Source organism: Lissotriton helveticus, chromosome 1_2, assembly GCF_964261635.1.
Source record: "Lissotriton helveticus chromosome 1_2, aLisHel1.1, whole genome shotgun sequence".
Lineage (NCBI taxonomy): Eukaryota > Metazoa > Chordata > Amphibia > Caudata > Salamandridae > Lissotriton > Lissotriton helveticus.
The window spans coordinates 410,903,709-410,924,449 of record NC_136058.1 but is presented as its reverse complement, the minus strand read 5'-3'; the positions used below and the strand labels follow the sequence as shown (position 1 = coordinate 410,924,449).

Sequence of the window (20,741 nt, the reverse complement as noted above, 5' to 3'; positions counted from 1 at the left end):
AAGTCTATATAAAGAATACTTATTTTTATAAAACATGTACGGTTTCCATCTGTTGTGTTTTCACTGTATTGCTGTATGTGTTCACAAATGCTTTACACACTCCCTCTGAGATGAACCTTCCTGCTGTGGAAGAGGTGTGGCGCAAAGGCCAGGGTGCCTAACTCATAACTACGGGGTTCACGGTTCGATTCCCAGTTAGCCCAGCACCATGTGACTTTGGGCAATAGCTCGCTTAATCCTCCCGAGGGTCCCCAGTGCTGGAACACCACTTTGGACGTTGCTGTGAGCTTCACAAATAGTGGTATTTCATTTCATTTAATTTCGTGCCAAGCTACCCCCGGGTTGAGCAGGGGTTATTTTAGGAGTGTAGCCCCCTTACTCTGACTAGAAGCAAGAGTCTCTATTTGGACAAAGGTGCAAGCCATTGCCAACTAGAGACCCCCAGTTCTAAAACCCACCTTTTCATCCACTAAGGTTTTTTTGGTCATTACCCACAAAGGAGTGATTTCCATGGTGGGGAGCCTTCCTTTAAATACACGAAAGGGAGTTTCACCAGTGGACGAACAAGAAGTGAACCTATTCTCGCTAACCTTCTTCCTCATGGCCAACACCCTACTTTCACCACAGGCAACAGATTGTTGCAGAGTCTCTTTAACAACCTAGACAAACCTTTCCACCACACCATTGCTTTGTGGATGGTACAGGGACGCCTTCTTATGCTTGATCCCCCTGGAACTCTGAAATTCTTCCATGACTAAGGTCGTGAACTGAACACTATTGTCTGACAAGAGTGTTAACTAGACACCCTCACGTTCAAATAACTCTTCTAGAAACTCTATCACTACACCAGACTCAACGGAATGAACCACCTTGATATCAGGCCAATGGAAAAACATATCAATACACACATTCAAATAGCGTTCCAGAGTCTTCAACTTCACAGGTCCCAAAATATCTATAGAAATGTCCACCACGGACAAGTAGCCTGTTCCCTAATAACCATGGGTTGCGTCCTGCACTTCAATATCGTGTCACAACACACACATTCAGCACATTCACACATTAACCTCTCTACATGTACATCTATGACAGGCCACCAAGATGCTTCCCTCATTATTTTCTTTCTCTTGACAATGCCCATGTGCGAGGCATCAGAACTCTTTACTAGCTTATCCCTTAGTGCAAGGGGTGCAACCAACTTACTACCACACATGAGGAGACCATCCTCCACTGCCAGATCTTCCCTAACTCGATGAAATCCTTCGAGGACCTCTTCACAGTCCTTCTTCTCATACCAATCACCTGTGAGCATGGTGAGGACTTTCTGCAAGTCTTAATCGTTCATGTGAGGTTCCCTCCACTCACTCTCAGAAATCAACCCTTCGCTAATCACACACACATTAATTCCTTACTCCAGTTCTTCACCTCCAAACCACTCAACATCATCTGTCGTTTCACACTCCACACCCCGAGTCTTGACAGAGAGTCTGCCAGAACTGTGGAGCCACAACCCACTGCCGTATCCCAAGGGAGACAAAGTCAATGCCTTTCTTGGAGAAGACCTCACTAAGAGGTTTGCGGTCAGTAAGAATTCTGAAACTTTTCCCCCACAAAACCTTTCTCAGCTTGCGCACCACCCAGAAAACACCCAGAGCTTCTTTCTCCACAACAGAACAGTTGCATTCAGCACCCCTTAAGGGCTTAGAGAAGAAAAGAATCGTTTTAATCTCCACATCAACCTTCTGAAAAAGAACTGCTCCTAACCCCTTCGAGCTGGCATTAGTCATGAGATAAGATACCTTTATGGGGTCAAAATTTCATAGACAAGGTGTTTCATTCAGATGTTTCTTAATGCACTCAAACTCTTCCTCACAGCACTCGGATCAAACAAATGTACTTCCCTTCTGGAGGAGAGACCTCAAACAAGAGCTTTTATCTGCAAAGTTAAGAACGAATTTGTGATAAAATTCAGCCATGCCCAGAAACTTTACAAACTCTTCTTTGTTCAAAGGGGTGCGCAAATTAAAAAGAGTGTTTAGCAAAGAGTCTTTGAATTTGATGCCTGCAGTGGACACAAAATGCCCTAAGTACTCTATTTCTTTGATACCAAATGTGCACTGGTCAGCCCTAAGGGTGAGGTCAGCATAGCGTAACTTCTTCAATCCTGACCTCAGCCTCTCATTATGCTCCTCAAAATCCACACCAAAGATGAGCACATTATCTGGGTATACCTTGATACCCTGAAGCCCTCCAAGAATGACCTTCATCGCTCACTGAAAAAATGAGGCTCCAGAAGTCAGTCCAAAAGGCATTCTTAGAAATCTAAAGGTACCAAAGGGTGTTACACAGGAGGTAAGGTCCTGGGAAGAGGAGTGAATATTCTGAATGTTCTGAAGAGGAGTGAAGGCTGGCCTGGTGATAGGCGGAGGTCAGGTGCAAGGAAGAAAAATGCCTTGCCCCTCAATAGAACACAGCATTTTAGTTACGTTGGGTAAAGAGTAATGATCAACAATAACTGCTTTGTTGAGCTCCCTCGATCTGACACAGAGCCTGGCCTCCCCATTGGCTTTGTGGGCCATAACAACAGGAGAGACCCACTCCATTGCTTCAACTTCTTGCATGATGCTCTCCCTTACTTACAGAGGTGTATTCCTGACTTTAACTGTTTTTAGAACAGCGTTAGATTTGACCTTTAACCAATGTACATAGCTTTTGAGACAAACCAGTTCACCAGCAAATACCTCAGGGAATTCCTTGATCCAGACTCAATTATCATTACTAACAACCCTAACTGGTGGTAATTCTTTTAGGCAGACAGATCTCATTGAGATCAAGTCAGATATGTAGATCACGTTGATGGAACAAACTTATGAGTGGGTCCCTTTTCATAAAGACATAGATTTTACCAGGCTCGACTCTCCCTTTGAAGTCAATCGTGTACCAGAAATTACCCAGCAACTCAATAGTCACCCCACCTTAACCTTTTGGTCTAATGTCAGGCTTCAACAGGGTGACTTTGCCCAGCAGATTACGCTCATAAAATGTTTTTGGAACTAGAGTTATCTTGGCCCCAGAGTCGAAGAGCATGCTCACTGGAGCATCTTTAATCAAAACTAGCTACTAAAGGCCATCACTAGCATTCCCTGTGACTGGGAGAGTATTGATTCCTTCCAATTCTTCTTCATAAAGATCAACTTCCTTGACTTTTTTATGCTCGTGGCCCGTTCTGCAGCATTTTGAGACGTGAACTTTTCTCTCACAAGTTTTGCACATGGCCTTCCAGCCCGGGCAGTCTTTAACATGTTGAACACAGCGCAAATTTCGTCATGGTGCGGGCTTATTAATGAGTGGGCGCGGTTCGGAAGGCCCCCGGCCATCCTCCGCACATGCCCACTGTCACATCGGACGGCCGGGGCCATCTGAAGTACGCAACAGGTTAAATTGGCCATATGGACAGAGTTGCCACACCTGAAGCATTTCCCCTGAAAATTCTTTGTGTTAAAGAGCTTTGAAGTGGTGCTAAATTTGGGTTCAACGAATCTATCCACCAGCACCTTGACATTAATGTTCTCCTTTTTATCACCTGAACTGTCTTTTTGCATAATATCAACACACACTTTTGAATGTTCGTGACTTTTGGCTATGGTCAGCACTTCTTGAAGCGATGGCTTGTCTTTTTGCCACAGGGCGTCTTTCGTTTTGTTGAGGGCGCATCCCAACATGAACTGATTTCTTAACCGCTCCTCTAAAGCTGCACCAAAATTGCATGTGGAAGCCAATTTGCGCAAGGTAGTTATGTACTGTTCTACCGGCTCAACCTGGCTTTGCATTCTTTTCCCAAAGTGATATCGTTCAAGGACAGTACTCACTTTGGGGAGGTGGTGCAAGTCCAACTTTTTGAGGCAGATCTCGTATTTATCAAGAGTTGCAGAGTCACTGTCAGAGAGTTCAGGAAGGTGTTCAAAGAATTATTTTCCATCAGAGCCCAAACAATGCATTAACCATGAGGCTTTCCTCTCTGCGCTTAAGTGCCACAGACACGAGCATAATGTGTGAAAACCTTCTTTCACTTCAGCCACAAGAGAGGAGGAACTCCTGGAGATGTCAACAAGAAGCGAGGGGCAGTGACATTTTGCATGATGTACGTAATATGTTTTGACCTATTTACTACTTAAGGGTGAACTTCAGTGATCTGCTTACAGTGCGCAATATCCTCAAGCCTTATAAGCTGTGCAAATCAGCAAAACTGCGTGAAACTTCAGCAATTAAAATTTAGGCCAATGCGTACAGTCCCAGTAAGTTTATTTGCTGTGCGCATCAGCGGAATAATCAGCCCGATTACTGATGGCACATATTTATATAGAGAGGAGTTACTTTAGTCTGGTGCTCAATTACATGTGTAGACGTGAGTCTGGTGATGCCTGATAACTGAAAGGTACATATTTGTTTACATGCAATTTCATATATGTCTGATTTATTATTCCTATTACAGCACCTTCTACCTTGAGAAGGCCCATCCTAGACCAGTGTGTGGACAAAACCCATGCAGACAAATCAAGGACAAAGGGATTGGGACATGGTCTAGGGACACAAACAACAAATCCTACATCAAACCTCACGTTTATATGATGGAGAGCTATGAGCGCCCGAAGCGTAATACTGAGAAAAAGTAACCTGGAGAATTGCTGCAAATAAAAGTACATTAAAAAAAACTAATAATGAACTACATAACCACAGCTGTGTGACCTGGAAGCCGATGGTTTCTCAATATAGCCCTTGTTTGTGATTACCTTAAAGTGCTCACATTATCATCCGTGCTAGAAGAGATGGGAGCCTGGGGTGTATGGTCACAGAAGCTCATTTACATACAAATAGGGGTGACAGCCTGTTCATATCGCACAGTACAAATTGTTTACGTAAAGTGCTTGTACACAGAACAGGGTAAAGTCTTGTGTCTCTTTTTTTCATTTTCTTTAATATATCCTGCACCTCGCTCTCTTCTTCTCTTCCTCGCATTTCAATTCATCGTAAATTACTCAAATCCACTATTGCTTTATCAGCACGTCACAAGTCGGGGGTCGACACACTTTGATGTGGTCCCCCACTATTACCTAGAAAAGGGATTTAGTTAAACCTAGCTCCTTAGGCTGCGACTGGGAATTGTTACTTTGTTTATTGCATCTGCAAACACAGGCCTCAGAGTGTTTGTAACTATCCGTCCAACTAGCAGCGTCCCCTTTATTTATTTGTGTGAGTGGCGCAAGAGAGGAACAGAGAACTAGACAAAATTAGCCCTTCAGTTGCTTAATACATTGTAAATGTGAAACACTTTAGGGCTTAGGGGCTGTATGAAGAACAACGTTAGGAAACAAACTCAAATTAAAAGCACATTTTATTTATTCGCTGAAAACTGTTTAAAAATGTAATTTCCAAGTTCCACAAAGCACTTTAAAAATATTTACACAGTCAGTCCTTTCCGAGTTTAGTTACAAACTCATATTTGGAAAAACACATGATGTATAAAAACTGAGAACAAAAACTTCTTTTGACATTATTTTATGTTTCTTGTTTTTTTGTTTTTAAAACAGGCCGTCAAGTTTTCACATGAAAATTATTATAAGGGCCTGACATCACTTCTTCTGACGTCATTGTGATTTGCATATGATTCTTCAACCTGAATCTGCTGCTTACAGTGGCTCAATTATGGTAAAAAGTAGAGTTTGGCAAGTCACAAAATGAATAGGGAGAGCCAAGTCGGAAAGGAGCCACGGGTCACACTTTGGTATAAGGCTCGAGGCACAAGCTGATCCATCAACTGATAACAGTGTGTAAAAGATGTAGCAAACGTTAATTAAAAACAAGGTATATGCTCTTTTATATATCTAACAATACGTTATTTGTTGAACACCTGTGCTTCATTTTAGTTCATTATATATACTGCTGTAGCATTTGTTAATAGTAATACATACATTTTACAACTGAAGCTTCCATCTCCAGAGCCCTGACAACATGTCCACTCTGGGCGTGTTGGGTTTATAGGTTTTATCACTAATCTGACAAGTTAGGTGAAAGTACCGTTGTTAGTCCCAGTGTTGTTCAGTGTTGCTATTACAGGTAGTGTGATCAGGTGTGATTGAATGTTATTTTTTGTATCTCTTCTTCACCAAATAAAAATAAAGAATGTTTCTTTTCTTTTAGTCCACATGGTGCTTGTCTCCCACTGTGTATTTTGGTGCATCATGTCGCTTTGCTATGTGTACTGAGGTGAACAGTCTCTGGAAACAAACAGTTTTACAATTCTGCAAATACTATTATCTGTTTTTCTTCTTTACTGCTAGTCGGGTCTTCTATCATCTGGTATTTCAATGTCCCACATAATTTGAATTTGATCTTTTTCCGCAATTCATTCCTCTCACAATAACTGCACCGTTCAGCTCTTGTCTTTGTCCTCTAAGGGTCAATATTATTTTTGATGTTCTTAAAATCTCTCCAGAGTCTCTGCATCTCTAGGATTATTTCCATGCAAGTTAAATGAAGGAGTGTATTCACTGAGGGCTGTGTGGGATCGAAAATTGACAAAAGCACTACTCACTTTCAGTGCCCTTATATGTTTTCCCCCTGTTTGTTCGCTGATGACTTTGTAGCACTGATAATCGACTAAAGCTCTTCCGACATTCACTGCACTTGAATGCTTTTTCTCCTGTGTGTGTTCGCTGATGATACCTTAATGCTGAAGAGTCACTAAAACTACTGTCACATTCACTACAATGATAGGGTTTTTTCCCTGTGTGTGTTCAATTATGTCTTTGAAGGTTTGAAACTGACTAAAGCACTTCACACATTCACTGCACTTGAATAGTGTTTGTAGGTTTGACAGGTGACTAAAGCACTTTTTACATTCACTGCCCTTGAATGGTTTTTCCCTTGTGTGTGTTCGCTGATGACTTTTAAGGCTTAATAAATGACTAAAGCACTTTGCAAATTCACTGCACTTGAATGGCTTTTCCCCCCTGTGTGTTCGCTGATGACGTTGAAGGCTCGATAACTCACTAAAGCACTTTGCACATTCAGTGCACATGAATGGCTTCCCCCCCGTGTGTTTTCGTTGATGAATTTGTAGTTCTGATAATTGACTAAAGCTCTTCACACATTCACTGCAATGGTATGGCTTTTCTCCTATGTGTGTTCGCTGGTGTCTTCGTAGGTGTGATAGCTGACTAAAGCTCTTTACACATTCACTGCACTTGAATGGTTTTTCTCCTGTGTGTGTTTGCTGATGATACCTTAATGCTGAAGAGTAACTAAAACTACTGTCATATTCACTACAATGACTTTGTAGCACTGATAATCGACTAAAGCTCTTCCCACATTCATTGCACTTGAATGGTTTTTCCCCTGTGTGTGTTCGCTGATGTGTTTGGAGGTTTGATAAGTGACTAAAGCTCTTCCCACGTTCACAACAGTTGAATAGTTTTTCCCCTGTGTGTGTTCACTGATGCATTTATAGTCTTGATAATTGACTAAAGCTCTTGACACATTCATTACACTTAAATGTTTTTTCTCCTGTGTGAGTTCTCTGATGATACCTTAATGCTGAAGAGCCACGAAAACTACTGTCACATTCACTACAATGATAGGGTTTTTCCCCCGTGTGTGTTCGCTGATGACTTTGTAGCACTGATAATCGACTAAATCTCTTCCCGCAGTCATTGCACTTGAATGGTTTTTCCCCTGTGTGTGTTCGCTGATGTGTTTGGAGGTTTGATAAGCGACTAAAGCTCTTCCCACATTCACTGCACTTGAATGTTTTTTCTCCTGTGTGAGTTCTCTGATGATACCTTAATGCTGAAGAGCCGCGAAAACTACTGTCACATTCACTACAATGATAGGGTTTTTCCCCCGTGTGTGTTCGCTGATGACTTTGTAGCACTGATAATCGACTAAAGCTCTTCCCACATTCATTGCACTTAAATGTTTTTTCTCCTGTGTGAGTTCGCTGATGATACCTTAATGCTGAAGAGCCGCGAAAACTACTGTCACATTCACTACAATGATAGGGTTTGTCCCCCGTGTGTGTTCGCTGATGACTTTGTAGCACTGATAATCGACTAAAGCTCTTCCCGCATTCATTGCACTTGAATGGTTTTTCCCCTGTGTGTGTTCGCTGATGTGTTTGGAGGTTTGATAAGCGACTAAAGCTCTTCCCACATTCACTGCACTTGAATGGTTTTTCTCCTGTGTGAGTTCGCTGATGATACCTTAATGCTGAAGAGTAACTAAAACTACTGTCACATTCACTACAATGATAGGGTTTGTTCCCCGTGTGTGTTCGCTGATGATTTCCTAGCACTGATAATCGACTAAAGCTCTTCCCGCATTCATTGCACTTGAATGGTTTTTCACCTGTGTGTGTTCGCTGATGTGTTTGGAGGTTTGATAAGCGACTAAAGCTCTTCCCACATTCACTGCACTTGAATGGTTTTTCTCCTGTGTGAGTTCGCTGATGATACCTTAATGCTGAAGAGTAACTAAAACTACTGTCACATTCACTACAATGATAGGGTTTTTCCCCCGTGTGTGTTCGCTGATGACTTTGTAGCACTGATAATCGACTAAAGCTCTTCCCACATTCACTGCACTTGAATGGTTTTTCGCCTGTGTGTGTTCGCTGATGCATTTGTAGTCTTGATAATTGACTAAAGCTCTTGACACATTCATAACACTTAAATGGTTTTTCTCCTGTGTGAGTTCGCTGATGATACCTTAATGCTGAAGAGCTGCGAAAACTGCTGTCACATTCACTACAATGATAGGGTTTGTCCCCTGTGTGTGTTCGCTGATGAATTTGTAGGGATGATAATCGACTAAAGCTCTTCCCACATTCACGGCACTTGAATGGCCTTTCCCCCGTGTGTGTTCGCTGATGAATTTGTAGGGATGATAATCGACTAAAGCTCTTTAAACATTCACTGCACTTGAATCGTTTGTCTCCTGTGTGTGTTTGATTATGTCTTTGAAGGTGTGATATCTGACTAAAGCATTTTGCACATTCACTGCACTTGAATGGCATTTCCTCCGTGTGTGTTCGCTGATGTGTTTGGAGGAATGATAACTGACTAAAGCTCTTTACACATTCACTGCACTCGAATGGTTTTTCTACTGTGTACGTGTGCTGATGAAGCTTGAGTAGTGATGACAAACTAAAGCTTTCGCTGCAGGTGTATGATTCTTCTTTCTTAATTAGTGTCTGTGGGTCGGGTATATATTTGTCTACATCCCATGACTGTATTTCCTGATGGGCCAACATGTCTGATAAAGCACTTGTGTTTTTCTCACACACTTTATATGTTTGAAGTATTTTGCACGTTCGATTTCTGCTTCAATAATAAAATGCAATAGCCACCAAACATTTGCCATACTCCTCATACGTAGAAGATGTCTTTGTAGGCAATTGTGCTTTACATTGGATTATGGCTAAGCACGCTTGCGGGTAAAGATGTATTTTCCTTCTGGCTGGTGCAAATTGGGACAGTCTGTTGTATTGCAGATAGAAGAACGCCTCTTTCCTTTACCAGTCAGTTGTCCGGCTCCGCTCTGTTGTGCTTTTCTCTGGTTACTGTGGTTTGGCTAGAAATTGTTTACTATTCACCTGGAGCGCGGAATGATGGCTTGTCATCATATTAGAAAACAGATCACTGTGGTAATCACATCATACCGATCCCATGATCAAAGCTGGTATTGGACACTTGTTTATACAGGATGCGATTTGTTATTGTTGTTGCCTTAATTTTCCTAAGGTCATTTCTTCGTCTTGTGGCGTGGAGGTGCACAGCTCAGCCTCTTGCAATCACTGAACTGCCCTTAATGCTTCATTCGGCATCTGTCAGTTTATGTGCAGGTTACTCTGTCGCCAACTGCGCTGATGTTGTCCTCAGTACTGGAGCTCATTATTTCTGCTATTATTGAAGATTTACAGCATTAGCTTCATTATTGATGGTCATTTTATACATTCAAGGATCGTTTTCTGTTGGATGTAAAGATATTTAAAATTACTAAATTGAAACATAATGGAATGAGAATTCACAATGTTTAAATGGTTGTAAAACACATTTGAGAGATTTACAAAATCTCCACGCAATGCAGCGCAGTCCCTCGCACCCCAGAGGCTGCTCTGTGCAACAGGGAGGGAGCAGGAGAGGACCATATTTTCAAAGATATGTCTCTCTCCTTCCCTTTCCCTTGCACCACCACTGATTACAGCAGCCCTGCGCCATGCACACAACTTGGCACCAGAGTGCTAGGGTGTGTGTGTGAGTCCAGCATAGGTTTTGTACAGGAAGGATTCCCTTTCTCTACAAAATACTATGCCTAGACATGAGGGAAAGCTTTTCCCACATTGTATGATTGTTACACAGTGCTGCACGCATGCAAAGTCAGAAAAGGAAGGAAAAAGGATAGCATTTCTCCTTCCTTGGGCCTAGTTCAAAAGGGTGCAGTTTTCAAATGCTAAACCCAATCTACTGTGTTAGAAATGGGATCCCTGGCTGGCCAGGGCTTGCGCCAAAGTCAGTCAGAGACCACCACTCTAAGTCAGGGCAAGGGAGTTACACGCCAAGATAACCCCTGCTCACCCCCTTGGTAACGTGACACGAGCAGTAAGGCTAAACTCGGAGGCAAGTGTTTGCGCGCGCACCCAGCAACAACACCCAAGGCCCACCACAAAGGAAACTCCACACAAGGTTCTATAAAAAATAGCCTTTGTATTGTAACAAACACATTAGATAATAAATACACACTTTACAATGTGCCATGGGCACGGGCAGAATTTACAGGGGATTAGGTGCATGGGACAGGGCCACGGGCACCACTGTCAGGAAGAAACACTTTTGGAACTAACACTTGGTAGAATTAGCACTCTGTGGGATAACCCTTAGCACATAGAACAATTGTAGAACCAAATAGAAAATAAAGCACACAACCAGTAACCACTGGTAAGAGGCAAGTACCACCTACGCAACCCTAACCACCTTAGGAGAATATTACGCAGGGAACCAGGACCTTACTAGCAACACCTGTACTAGAAAGAACAACCACCTAAGTATCACTATACATTTAGGGGTATAGGCAAGAACACATTACACATGATGCATCACCACATTCAGAGGTGTAGGGAAGGAAAACACATAATGCATTAACATACATTAAGCGGTGTAGGAACAAGGCACATGACGCATCAAAAAACATTCAGAGGTGCAGGACAGAATAATTCGCAGAAATGATGTAAGCCACAACCTGTGACTGTCCCCAGGCCAACTGACCTCTCATGGGGCTGAAACGCCCCGTGTCCCAAATGTCAGGGCAGGCTGCGCAGGCAGCCAAAGAAGATTTGCACCAGGCCTAAACGTAGCAGCTGCCCACTAAGTGCTGGGCAGCTGTAGAACTCCTCTGGGCTCCTAACATGAATAGTAGCGCCAAAAACGATGTGGGAGCCTCGCACGCTCTAAAACAACCAACTGTACCCCCAGGAGCCCTCGTGGGCTTAGAAACAAATGTGGTGCCCTGGAGCCTCTCGGGTTCGAGAACGGTGTGCCCAGGAGCCTCTCGTGGGCTTCACAGAAGCAAATGGGGCCTCAGGGGGAGCCTCGCAGGCTCTCACTACACAAATGCCCCCCCTGCGGACTGCCAACTCGGAGCCCCACTCACCGGGGCTCTTGCTGCCTGTCTTCTTTACTCGCGGTCGGGCAGGGGGATCAAACAGAGTCCCACTCACACTGAGCAGCTGCAGGAGGAGCGGGCACCGGCAATGCGCCCGACGCCCCCTCTGCTGACAATGGTGCCCGGAGCTCTCATGGGCTCTCACTATCTTCGTGCTTCCTCCCGCCTCGTCACTCACCAGCTTCTCCGCTTCTGGTGGCGGTGACGGCGGGGGCGGCAGGTCCTCTTCGATGGTGCGGTGGGGGCAGGTACGGCACTGTAACTCGCGCTCCTCCTTCCTCCGTCGCAGGCTGCAGGCTCCTCTGCGGGACACCACGGGGCTCTCCCTCTCTCTCGGGAGCCCCGGGGGAGACGCCGGCTTCTTGCTTCTGTCCGCGCTGAGGTTGCGGGGCAGGACTTCTGGGTTTGTGGCTTCTGCTTCCGGGTTGCCGCAGGGGGGATACCTCGGCGGCTTGTTTGGCGGCAATACGGGGTGGGCACCCGCTAAATAAATAAATAAAACAGGGTGGCCTCCTGTTCATGAAGCACAAAAAATTGGCAAATATGCGGCGTGGGCAGCCGCTTTCACCTAGGACAAACTAGGGGCAAATAAAGCGCTCCCAGACGCTAGGGGAAGCAACAGAAGTCCAGGGATTCCTTCTTGAGGAAATGCAGCCCTTCTTCCTCTTGTAGAAAATACAGCACTCCTGGCACTGTAGAACAAAGCCACAAGTCCAGGCAAAAGTCTTTAGGAAGTGGGGGGCAAGGCTGGGCCTGCCAGGGGCCAGCTCACAGGGTCCTCCTAGGCAGGGAGGCAATCCCCAGTGGCGGTCCTCCTGGCGCCCAGCAGCACCCCCCCTCAGGACAAGGATCCAGGAAGAAAACATTTCGTAAGGGGACACAGCCCCTTTTTATACCGTGAATTCCTTTGTCTCAGGGTGCAGGGTGGGGGAAAACCAGTCGCAGCTGGTTTTGGAGCACTGTGATGTGCTCAACCACCCTTTCCTTTCACTGGCCAGGCTAGGGTCATTAGACGCACCACAGGGGGCGGAGCTAGAATTGTGTGGGGAAAGCCCAGCTCTATTCAGGTCCCAGGAGCACCCCTCCCTCACATCAGCATGCTAATCTCTCCACTCACCACCGGGGTAGACCCATCCAGACTCCTGGAGCCAGGCTCAGCAGCCAGCTCCAGCCAATCACACGCCAGCACACTCACTGCACACGCACACCCATATCTAGAAGTGTCACTTCCACACTAGACACATTCACGCCGCACACATCATTGCGCAGCATTCAATCTCACAAGTTCGCACATACCAAACTCGAGCCTGCACACCTCACGCATCAGGAACTACGAGGGACACAGACATTCCCCATGCATTCCTATGGGAGGGCAGGCCTATCTCACCACACGCACTCAGAGTGCGCACGCACTTTCCACTGGGACACAGTGAAAGTGCGCAGAAACCAAAAATCACCTTCCCCAGGTCACATATAAAAAGCAAAAAGTTCAGGGGTGAACCTGCCAGAAGGGCCAAGTCCAACACAACCCCCTTCCAGCCAAATCGCAGGGTAGACCAATCACCACCGTGATGGGCTTCCCTGCTTGGGGCGATAGAACACAGACACGGGCCCGCATCTGAAGGGACACCCTCCTGTTCTACGCCACGGTGAACCCATCGGGTTCCTTCTAAAACCACTGTCTGGACGGGGGCGGAGCTAGCAGGCGACGAGAATGGCCGCGTAGTTCCCGAGCTCTGCCGGCGCCACCAATAATCCTGCTCTATCCTGCATTAACCACGCTTGTTGGATACCCCCGACACCCCCACGGTTGGCGGAACCACAGGTGACCAGTCCGGTACGTCTGAGGGGAGTATTCATCGGCCCAAACGGCAGCTGACAGCTCGCTCTCCTGAGAGCCGAGTGGGCCCGCAGACCGCGGCCTCTAGTGGAACCACTACCCGGTGTCAGGAATGGCTTCTCGGTAAGGCATTCACAGGTAGTTTCCCCCATAAACAAGGTTTCTATGTTGGCAAAGACTCCTTGCTCCTTAACAGGTTGGGGCGCTTTGGTTTCTAGATATCGTTTGAGTCAGGTCAGGCACTTCCCTGTTGCCACAGTTTGCTCAAGCGGTTAGCGTTCTAGTGGCCCCATTGAATTCTGGCACAGCTGAACGTTAAGCGCGAGCGTTTACCGAACGTCGCACTTCAACCGTTCATTTTCGGGAGGCGGATGTTTTGTTCGCGCTCTCCTATTCTTGTTAGGCCAGAGGACTGAAACCCGTTTTATATCTGGCATTTCTTGTTTATTCGACATCGAGTTCCCGAGACGGCTCCTCTCGTGAGCCTTCAGTTTGGTTCAGCTCGCAGCAGGAAGTCACTGAACAGGCGACAGACTCGCGCTGTGTTTCTCCTCAGCCTTCCTGTGTGTCCCGTCAGAGAGCCTCATCAAAGTGAACCCAGCAGCAGTGACAGCTCATTCCGTACTGGCTCCATTTTCCTGAGGCAGCATTCACCGAGTATTGGTGAGACCATTCCTTGTTTTAGTACACGAAATGAATAAGGTATTTCAGGTCAATTTTCTACATCGTGTTCAGAGACATTCTTTTCCAGCGCCTTGTATATAGTTTTTTTTTCCACATCAGTTAGAGACTTAAAACTTCACTATTAAAGTCTCTTTCATGAAGGTTTTTTCGCTCATGAAGAAATGAGTTTCCAGAGAAGTCTTTTATCATTATGAACTTGCAGAATAGACTTACAAGGAGTTAAAGCAGTTATTTTTGTAAACCTAGAGCGCCATCTGCTGACCTTAATCGGCGCCTCCTTTGGAACTGAACATTTTGTCGTTGGCATTTGGAATATTGTTGGAGTACAGTCTTCTGAGAACTCTTCTTCTAGAGACACCCTCTTCAAGTAGATAACAATATATATATATATTCTTGTGTACCACCTTTATCTTCAGACTCCAATTCTACCAAGTATTTATTTTGACTGATGTTCATCGCAGTAGAGTTCCATTTAGAGATTTACTAGAGAGAGGCTAACTCCCACACTAAGTCAGGTAAAGAAAGAGAGAGAGTGAATTTAGATATAATTGTTAAACTCAATGTGCATGAACTTATTAATGTTTTGTTCAATCTTGTAGGAAGAACATTCATCTAATCTGAACAATCGAGGTGAAGATTCTTGTGTGGGCAGTCTCTCTGTTTTTCTCTTCCACTTCCCCTTTCCCCCGCGTCACTGTGGCAAGAGAAATCTGGTGCAGTGGTGTGAGGGAGTTGGGAGCAAGCATCAGCTTCGGCCTGGCATTCCCGCGGATATCAGGAAATTCCAGGTACTAAATCTGACACCCGGATTGCGTAAGGAGGCGTGCGGCTGGAGATAGCGAGTGCACCCCCCGTGGGCGATTATCCTGCAACAGGCTCCTGCGAACACGACGGAAGGAGGCGGGCACCACAACGGGACTACGGCAGCCGCTGTTCACCGCCGCTGTGAGACCGTAAAGGAGACGGTGAGCCTGACCCACGGGGGAAGGGGGAGCCCAACAGCGCCATTTTGCCGCGACCGGAGCTGTGCGCCAGGGAAGCTGTTGTAGCACCACACGGAGCGGAGGACTCACACTGCGGGAGGGCTGAGGCGCCATGGGTCCCCGAGACTGGGGTGGCCTACCCTCCCCCCTGCATTACATCCACCCAGGTGGGTCGACGGTTCTGGGCCCTACTGCACCTGGGGGCCTCGTAACTGGGACGGCGGCGGCACCTGAAGCGACCTGATCCACTGCCCGACTCGCCCTGAGCCCACACCAGCTGCACTACCGGGGTGCCGGCCCACGTGGCCCTCACATTCAACGGCGGACAGCGTCGACACCGAGTGGGGCACCCCGCGGTCTGGGCCGGACGGACGGGCTCCTTCTCCACAACATCAAGAGGGCAAGCGGATGTGGTAGGAGTGATTCGACCCCTAACTTTTTTAGCTGGGAAGCTTGAGAAGCCCACTGGTGACGGGACGATCGATTGTGCGACGGCAGTCCACTTGATACCTGCGCATCATCACCGGTGGAACACGGTAATCACAGGACGCTACCAAACATGGGGAAAGGTGACAGAACTCAGAGTAAGCTCCCCTTCTCACAGAGGCGGTTACCCGTGCAGAGTCCCCCGGCACAGCGCGACGAGGAGGCGCGTACAGGGGAGACGCAGGAAGAGAACTCAGACATAAAAACTATGCTCCGCTCCATGGAGCAGAATATCCAGACGAATATAGCGGCGCTGGGATCCAAGATGGACGCCATGTCCTACAGAATGAACCGCATGGCGGAACGCCTCGATAAACATGCGGAGAAGCACGACATGGCTGAACGGCGAATCACAGAGGTAGAGGAGGCCCAAACGGAGCTAGACACAGCACGACGGCGGGCGGAGACACTCATCAGAACACTCCAAGATAAAACGGAGGATTTGGAGGCGCGGTCCCGTCGCTGCAATTTCCGCATCACTGGCCTTCCGGAGACCACTCAGACGGGGAAGATGGAATTATTCATAGAACGATTGCTCACTACGCTTCTGGGTGACGGAGTGTTCTCGGCAATGTTTGTCGTGGAACGCGCACACCGCACGCTTGGCCCACAGCACAAACCGGGTTACCCTCCCCGTCCAGTCATAGCGAAGTTGTTAAACTACAGAGACAGAGACACGGCGCTCAGGCTAGCACGAACCAAGGAGGTCCTACAATTCGAGGGGTCGGCGATTTCCATATTCCCGGACTTTACAGCAAGGGTGCAGGAGGCACTAAAGCATTTCGCCCCTCACAAGAAACGCCTCAGAGATATGGGCCTCGATTACGCAATGTTGTACCTGGCCAAATTACGTGTGAATAGGCAGGGCCACTCACATATCTTCACGGACCCGGCAGAGCTGCAGAAAGCCTTGAAAACATGGGCCAGGGAGAAGAAAGACGGACAAGCCGACAACCAGAACGAAGCAGATAAAAGTCAATTCGATGAACAGGAGTGATCTGGGGGTGCGAAGCTTGGAGCAAAGTGAACTTATGATGAAGACTTTACAACCCTAGCGACTGGAGGGATCTGGACTCGGAGGTGTGACCCACAGGGACGATGTGACAGATAAGTGGGGCCAGGGTTCTGAGGATGGGATGGACTGCTCTGTGTTCTGAACTCTGATGGACATATGCTCTGAGTGCCCCTGTCACGTTTGTTAGCTGGCGAAGTGTAGGTATCGCCTGTGGGGTGGCGGGGGTGGGAGGGACAAGTACGGTAAACCAGGAGAAAACCATAATGGTGTATAGGTTGGTGCATTGACGCATTGCTGGTGGTGCAGGGCGGGGGGAGGGGGGCTGGGCACCAGAGTTGAGAGTTGTGCACAGAGGACGAGTTAGCTTGCTACCTTTGCCCCGAGCGTAATGCATATGGGGATGTTGAAATTGTTGCTGGGGAGGGCTGGGTGGGATGGGGACCTGCAAGGCCAAATTGGGGTGGGTCTGCTGTGGGTGGCGGGTGGAATGTTGGGGACTGTATCTGGGAACAGGTTGTTGCTTTGTTTGACTGCGGTTGTGCTAATTGCTGACTATGGGTTTGGTTCTACTGTGTACACTACTGCCACTTACACGCCACACAGCCTGCTCGAAATCGCCCTTCGGGGCGCCTGAGACTCTTACACAATTGCCTCAGTACTCACACCGACCGACAAGGTCATGGCTGAAGCCCCTATGCCGCAGATTGGCACTGCATCAGATCACCTGCGGGTACTGACATGGAATGTTAGAGGCCTCAACGACTTTAGAAAGCTGCGTAAGGTCCTTAGTTACTCACGTAGACATCACATAGATCTCGCTCTCATACAGGAGACTCACTTACCTCTTAACAGCAAAATGCTGACACACAAAGGTATAGCAGGCTGTAGTGTGGCGGCGGGCTTCACCACTCACTCACGGGGGACACTCACATGGGCCAACCCGTGCTCCAAACTCACATTGACGTCTCCAGAGGCAGACCCTGAAGGACACTACGTACTCTGTAGGTGTCAGGGTAAGGGGCATGATCTATTGGTTGTGAATGTATATGGCCAGAACTACGACTCCCCTGATTTTTACACGGAGTTAGCCCAGAAATGCAAGTCGTATGACTACTCAAATATGCTCTGGGGAGGGGATTTCAATTTAGTACTCGACCCGACCCTGGATAGGTCTGCGGGACCCCCCGGAACCCGTCAGCTGCTGCCATGGTAGTCCGGACTGAACTGGTGCAGTTAGATCTCCTAGATGTGTGGCACAGTCGGCATCACTCCGGGGGGGGGGTACACTCACTACTCCGCTTATCATGCACTCCACACCAGAATAGATTACTGGCTAGCATCACAACAGCTCTCCAATAGTGTCAGGGACTGTCTGATACTGCCGTGCACGCTATCTGATCACTCTCCTCTCCTTCTGATTCTGGAGACGCCGGTTCATAGGATCCCCTCCTTTACGTGGCGCTTCCCCCCGTACTCCCTACTGGATGTGGTTTTCCGGGGAGAAATCGCAAACGAAATTGATAACTTTTTTGAGACCAATGTGGGCTCTGTAGACAGCTTCCAGACGCTATGGGAGGCATTTAAGGTCTACGTCCGCGGGATAGCCATGGCCAAACACTCCAGTGTCCTGAAATCCATTAGGCAGAGACTTCAACATCTTGAAAATCAGCTCTCAGAACTGGAAGAGAGGCAGCGGGTGGAGCCTGAGGGGGACGCCATGGAACAGATTAAACAACTGGTGACAGAATATAACGCAGAGGCAGACAGGGAAGTGCAACATATGGGTAAATACGCCACTGCCCGTACTTATGGCGAAGGTGAGAGACCACACTCTCTTCTGGCCAAAATAGTCCGCTGCGAAAGACACCAGCTAAGAGTGGGCAAGCTGGTGTCGAGTTCGGGGGAGGTTCTCACAGATGAAGAGCAGATTATTGGGGAATTCAGGCAGTACTATTCCACTCTCTATAAGTCTAGGTCAACAGGAATGGAGGAGGCAATTGACGACTACCTAAGCTATATCAAAGTGCCACAGCTGTCCAACTCACAGAGAGAATTCCTCATGATGCCTATTCAAAAGGAAGAAATAGTGGAGGCGCTCGATGGCATGCGGTCCGGTAGCGCTCCTGGTGCTGATGGGCTGACTGTTGGCTTCTACAAGGCCTTTAAAGAACAGTTGGTGCCCTTCCTCTCCATCCTCTTCGACGACATATGCATGGAAGGCAGCATGCCTGCTACTATGCGAGAGGATCTCATTATAACGCTCCTTAAGCCAGGGAAGCCTTCCACTGAGTGCGGCTCATACAGACCCCTGTCCCTGATAAATGTTGACGCAAAGCTGTATGCCAAGGTACTTGCGACGCGCCTCGCACTACTCGCTCCGGAACTGGTGGCCCCGGAACAGGCCGGTTTTATCCCTTCTAGGAACCTCACATACAACATATGCACAGTCCTAGGGACGATGCAGCATGTGAAGCCGGAGAATAAGGCATTGGCAGTCTTCCTCGATATGGAGGAGGCGTTCGACTCCGTAGAGTGGCCCTTTATGTCGAGAGTGCTCAGAAAGCTGGGGTTGGGCGAACCCTTCCTACAAATGATAGGTGCCTTGTATTACAAACCATCGGCCCGACTGCGAATAGGTGATAGAGTCACGGAAGCGTTTGAGATAAGCAGAGGCACCAGACAGGGCTGCCCCCTCTCACCATTACTATACGCCCTAGTGGCAGAACCCCTAGCATGTGCGCTCCGGGAATACCATAGTCATGAGGGCATTAGTTTCCCTACTTACAAGATATGTATCTCCACGTACGCAGATGATACACTCTTGTACGTCCGAGACCCGGAGCTCAACCTCTCCCCCGTACTGAGGGAGGTAGTGCAGTTCGGAGCGCTGTCTGGTCTGAAGGTGAACTGGACCAAATCGGTGGCATTCCCACTGAGTCCGTTGACGCGTAAATTTGTTATGGATTACCCATTACAGTGGTCAGAAGACCCGGTCAGATACTTGGTCATACAGCTGCATCCGGACCCGGACATCTTAGTAAGGGAAAACTATGAAGTCGCCTACACTAAGTTAACTGAAGATGTAGACAGATGGTGTAAATTGCCGTTGTCCCTGTTGGGCCTCATCGCATTAATGAAAATGATTGTGCTACCGAGGTTTTTGTTTCTCTTTAGCAATATCCCGGGGATCCTCTCAAAGGCTTTCTTCAGAACAATGACTCAGACTCTCACACGGTTGGCATGGAGAGGTAAGCAACCACGGGTCCAGTGGCAAGTTCTAACGCTCCCGTAAGAACAAGGCGGTCTAGGGGCCCCGGACATGGAGAGGTATTATAGGGTTGCGCAAGCAACGCATTTGCACACATGGATACATGGGGATCGTAATATCCCACACGTGATCCTGGAGACTCTGTTCACAGACCCCCTCCCTCCCCCGGCTACAGTGTTTGAGCCGGCCACGCGCCGGGTAGGATCTCTGGATTCAATCACAACGACGAACCACGCATGGCATTCTTTGGCCAAGAGACAGGACTATGCCCTACTGTACTCCCCCCTTGTTCCGACAGACTGGGCCGGGTGGCTGGCGCCGCTATGGGAGAAGGGGGTCACGCGCGCCCTTAAACAACTTGGTATAGTTAAGCTGGGAGACCTGTTCAGGGATGGGAAGGTAGTTTCCTGTGAACAGGTTGCCCCTTCCCAGATCCCGGTGTCGTTACTGCACCGTTTTCACCTGCACAGGGTCTGCGCAGCACTTCAAGAGCTGCTGGGTCCGGACATGGCGGAGCCTCCCGAACTTCCAGAGCTGACGTATGTCATAAAAAAGCCCTCACCCAGCAACTTGATTTCGCGTTTATACAAGGCAGGACTGCACCACAGGGAACAGCCACCCTCGAAAGCCCGGTTGGCATGGCAACATGACCTACATAGCAGATAGATGACTCAATGTGGAAATACTGCTGCCAAAATACTAAAAAAGTGTCGCCTAATGCCCGGCACAGACTAATCCATTTTAAATTTC

At 47.6% G+C, this 20,741-nt stretch overlaps 1 protein-coding gene across 1 annotated transcript in view; it reads right to left on the bottom strand.

Moving 5' to 3' along the window:
- Window positions 1-5,374: 5,374 nt before the first annotated feature.
- Window positions 5,375-20,741, bottom strand: part of LOC144807983 (uncharacterized) — a 62,965-nt gene continuing 47,598 nt past the window's right edge. The window contains 2 exon segments of the mRNA XM_078673563.1: window positions 5,375-6,784; window positions 6,988-10,024. Coding sequence (XP_078529689.1) covers window positions 6,585-6,784; window positions 6,988-9,307 — 2,520 coding nt within the window. The 5' untranslated portion in view covers window positions 9,308-10,024 and the 3' untranslated portion in view covers window positions 5,375-6,584.